This window comes from Trichechus manatus, unplaced genomic scaffold (genome assembly GCF_000243295.1).
Source record: "Trichechus manatus latirostris isolate Lorelei unplaced genomic scaffold, TriManLat1.0 scaffold00027, whole genome shotgun sequence".
Taxonomy (NCBI): domain Eukaryota; kingdom Metazoa; phylum Chordata; class Mammalia; order Sirenia; family Trichechidae; genus Trichechus; species Trichechus manatus.
In genome coordinates, this window is record NW_004443963.1 from 23,038,233 (window position 1) to 23,041,798 (window position 3,566).

The following is a 3,566-nucleotide window of genomic DNA, read 5'->3' on the forward strand; positions in this document are numbered from 1 at the left end:
CCATTCATCCTTAAAACCCACTGCCATCGAGCCAATTCTGGCGCAGCAATCCTATAGGACAGAGTAGAAGTGCCCCATAGAGTTTCCAAGGCTGTAAATCTTTATGAAAGCAAACTGCCATGTCTTTCTCCTGCAGAACAGCTGGTAGGTTTGAACTACTGACCTTTCGGTTAGCAGTCAAGCACTTAACCACTGCACCATCAGGGCTCCTTCCCACCCATACTTACCAGGCTGCAAATCCGGGCAGCGGCTCAGTATCTCCCATAGGAGCAAAGCCAGAGAGTAAACATCAGCTCGCCGGAGGGCTGTGCCCCAGTCCTGCAGGTCCAGAGTCTTGTCCAAGAGCTCTGGTGCCATGTACCTCTGGGTGCCAGCCTGGAGAGAAAGTGAGGAGGGCCAACAGTCATCTCCATGGCAACCCTCACCACAACATTGGTCCATGCAACATCCCCCCACCTACAGACTCAGCTATGTCCCAGACACTATAGGCATGCTGTACTGTTGCCAGAGCAACAACACATCTCCATCAGTACCATCACCAGCATCATGGGCCTCACCTCTACCCAGAGTATTCACCTCCATGATGGTAGCCGGGCCTCGGGGTTGAGTAGGGGCCCAGGCAGGGGGCTGAGTGAGGCCAGGGAGCACCAAGGCGAGGCCCAGGTCTCCAATGGCACATGACCCATCTTCCCGAATGAGCACATTCTGGCTACTCAGGTCTCGGTGGGCAATACCTGGTTTATATTGACCTGTGGGGGAATCCAAGGTCAAAGGATCAAGGATTCTCTTCCTCTCTCTTTTGACCCAATCTTTCACCTCTAATCTAAGGGAGAATCAGAAACATAGCATTGTGGTTCCTGACTCCCCTGGCTTCCTGGTCCAGCTCACCCACCATCCTGCCAGCGCTCCTCATGGAGAAATGCCAGGCCCTGGGCCAGGGACAGCGCCATCTGCAGGGAACTTCCCCAGTCACTGGTGTGCTGGGTCAGGTAGTGGCACAGGGAACCCTGGGGAGAAGCAGAGAAGAGGGGGCACACCGCTGGAGGGGCTGATCCATCCCAGGGAGCAGAGATCAGTTGACAGACATCTCCCTCACATCTTCCAGCAGACAGATACACTGAGACCCAGGCCAAAGCAACAGGCAGTGGAGGGGTGAGAACATGCACCAATCAGAGTGACAGGAAAAATAATAACTATAGCTCGAGTGTACTGAGCACTTACTTACGGGGCCAGGTCCTGTGCCTGTGTAAACCCAAAACCAAACCCACTGCCATGGAGTTGATTCCAATTCATAGTGACCCTACAGGACAGAGTAGAACTGCCCCATAGGGTTTCCAAGGCTGGTTCTATAATCCTCACAACAAACTCTAGCATGTCTCCCCATTTTACAGATGAGGAGGTATAGAGAGATTTAAGTAAACTTTCTTGAAGTTATTTGGTGAGAGAGAAGTAGAGTGTGAGCCCAAACAGTCTGATTCTGGAGTCACTCGCTATTAACCACCACCCTTTACTGTCTCAGAGAGCTGGGATAAGGCAGAAACAGAAGAGGCGAGACCAAGGCAAGCTAGGCAGGGGTATCCTCAGTTAACCACCTCGCCTGAGGGGTCAGGCCTGTGTAGACAAGGATGGGTAGAACAGTGGGTAAGGGAGTGAGTGGGAATTAGAAGGGAAGGAACAATAGAGTCCCTTGTTCAACAAACATTATTGAGCACCTCAGTGTACCAGGAACTGTGTTCAGACACCAAGATGGCTGACCTCAGGAAGTTCAGGGACAGGTAAGCGGTAATGAAAACATAAATACAGAATGTGGAAAAAACTGATGATGGGAGAATAAACTGAGTGCTGTGGGGCATAAAGTAGGAGTAACTAAGTTTTTTTGTGTAAAGCAATTTTTGACCTGGGCCTTGTGATATGCAATCAGAGAGGACTTTCCAGAATTTAAAATTTCAGAGGTGGAGCAGTTGCAAAAAAAAAAAAAAAACCATTGAATGTTCTGCTGTGTAGTTTTTCAGAAAAAAAAAAAATTGAATGTTCTGCTGTGTACTTTTTCACGAAAAAAAACCAGTTGCCTTCCAGACTAGTATGACTCCTGGTGTCCCATGTATTTCAGAGTAGAAATGCATGCCATAGGGTTTTCAATGGTCATGATCTTTCAGAAGGAAATCGCCAAGCCCTTCTTCCAAGGTGCCTCCAAGTGGATTCGAACCACCCACCCTATGGTTAGTAGTGCTCAACTGTACCACCAAGAGACTCCAGAGCAGCTTCAGGTGATAATAAAATCCAGGGAGGGGCCACTACATTCAGCACTAAAGTGGGTAGAAGGGATTGAGCTACAGTGAAGCAAGGGAGTTGGGTGGGGTCTTCCATATGGACAGAGAAAAAATCCTGATGGAGGAGTGAACAGGAGAGAGGCCGTACTACAACAAGTGATGATAGGCCAGCCTTTAGAGTCACACAGACCCTGGGCAAATGACTTCCTTTTCCTGAGCCCCATGTGGTTAATAATTCCTACCTCACAGTGTTTATGTGAAGGTTAAGTATGAAAATGTATTTAAAGTGCTTAGTGCAATGCCTAGTACAGAGCAGACAGTAAATGGTATAGAAACTAAAACCAAAAAAACCAAACCCATTGCTGTGGAGTTGATTCTATAGACAGAGTAGAACTGCCCCATAGGGCTTCCAAGGAGCAGCTAGTGGAATAGAACTGCCAACCTTCATGGTTAGCAGCCAAGCTCTTAACCACTGAGCCACCAGGGCTCCATAGAAACTAAAGCCAACTTAAACAAAGTCCAAAAGCTTTAGCAGACCCATAAGCCTAAGGGTGGTGGTCTGGCCCTGCCTACTTCTTCCTCTTCCTTCTTCTTGCTCATTGTCCTCTGCCTCATCTTCAGTCTTCCTGGAGTTGGCCATGGTTACCCTCCTCTCACAGGATAATTCCCCACCCTGGTTCTACCCTCTGCTCACCATTGCCAGCCTTCCTCCAGATCCTGCTCAGCCATCACCCCTTAGGGAAGCCTTCCCTGTACCCTACACTAAGCCAAGTCTCCTTATTATGTATTCTCTCTTACAGGTACCATGGCCCTCTCTTTTGTAGCGTTTAGCACATTTGACATTTATTTTTGTGTTTATTTGATCCATTTCTGTCTCCCCTGCTAGTCTATAAAATCTGTAAAGGCAGGGACTGAGTGTGTCTTCCCCAATACTTACCACAGAGCCTGACACATGGTTTGTAAATGTTTGTTCAGTGAATATATGAATGACTCCAGAATAGACCACATATTAGGCCATAAAACAAGCCTTAACAAAATCCAAAGCATCAAAATATTACAAAGCATCTTTTCTAACCATAAAGCCATAAAAGTAGAAATCAATAACAGAAAAAGCAAGGAAAAAAATTAAACACATAGAAACTGAACAACACTTTGCTCAAAAACCACTGGGTTATAGAAGAAATTAAGGGTGGAATAAAGAAATTCATAGAATCAAACGAGAATGAAAACACATCCTACCAGAACCTTTGGGACACAGCAAAAGCAGTGCTCAGAGGTCAGTTTATAGCAATAAAT

General features: G+C 47.0%; 1 protein-coding gene across 2 annotated transcripts in view; it reads right to left on the reverse strand.

Annotated features, from left to right (window-relative positions):
• The window catches only part of AMHR2 (anti-Mullerian hormone receptor type 2), a 17,037-nt gene that overhangs the window by 4,730 nt on the left and 8,741 nt on the right, over positions 1-3,566 (reverse strand). Inside the window, exons 7-9 of one of the 2 annotated variants that reach the window (XM_004374064.2) lie at positions 893-1,007; positions 577-749; positions 228-375 (exon numbers count right to left, since the gene is read on the reverse strand). In XM_004374064.2, the coding sequence (XP_004374121.2) occupies positions 228-375; positions 577-749; positions 893-1,007 (436 nt within the window). The remainder of the gene's footprint in view (positions 1-227; positions 376-576; positions 750-892; positions 1,008-3,566) is intronic. The other variant, XM_023728945.1, reaches the window with a different exon arrangement.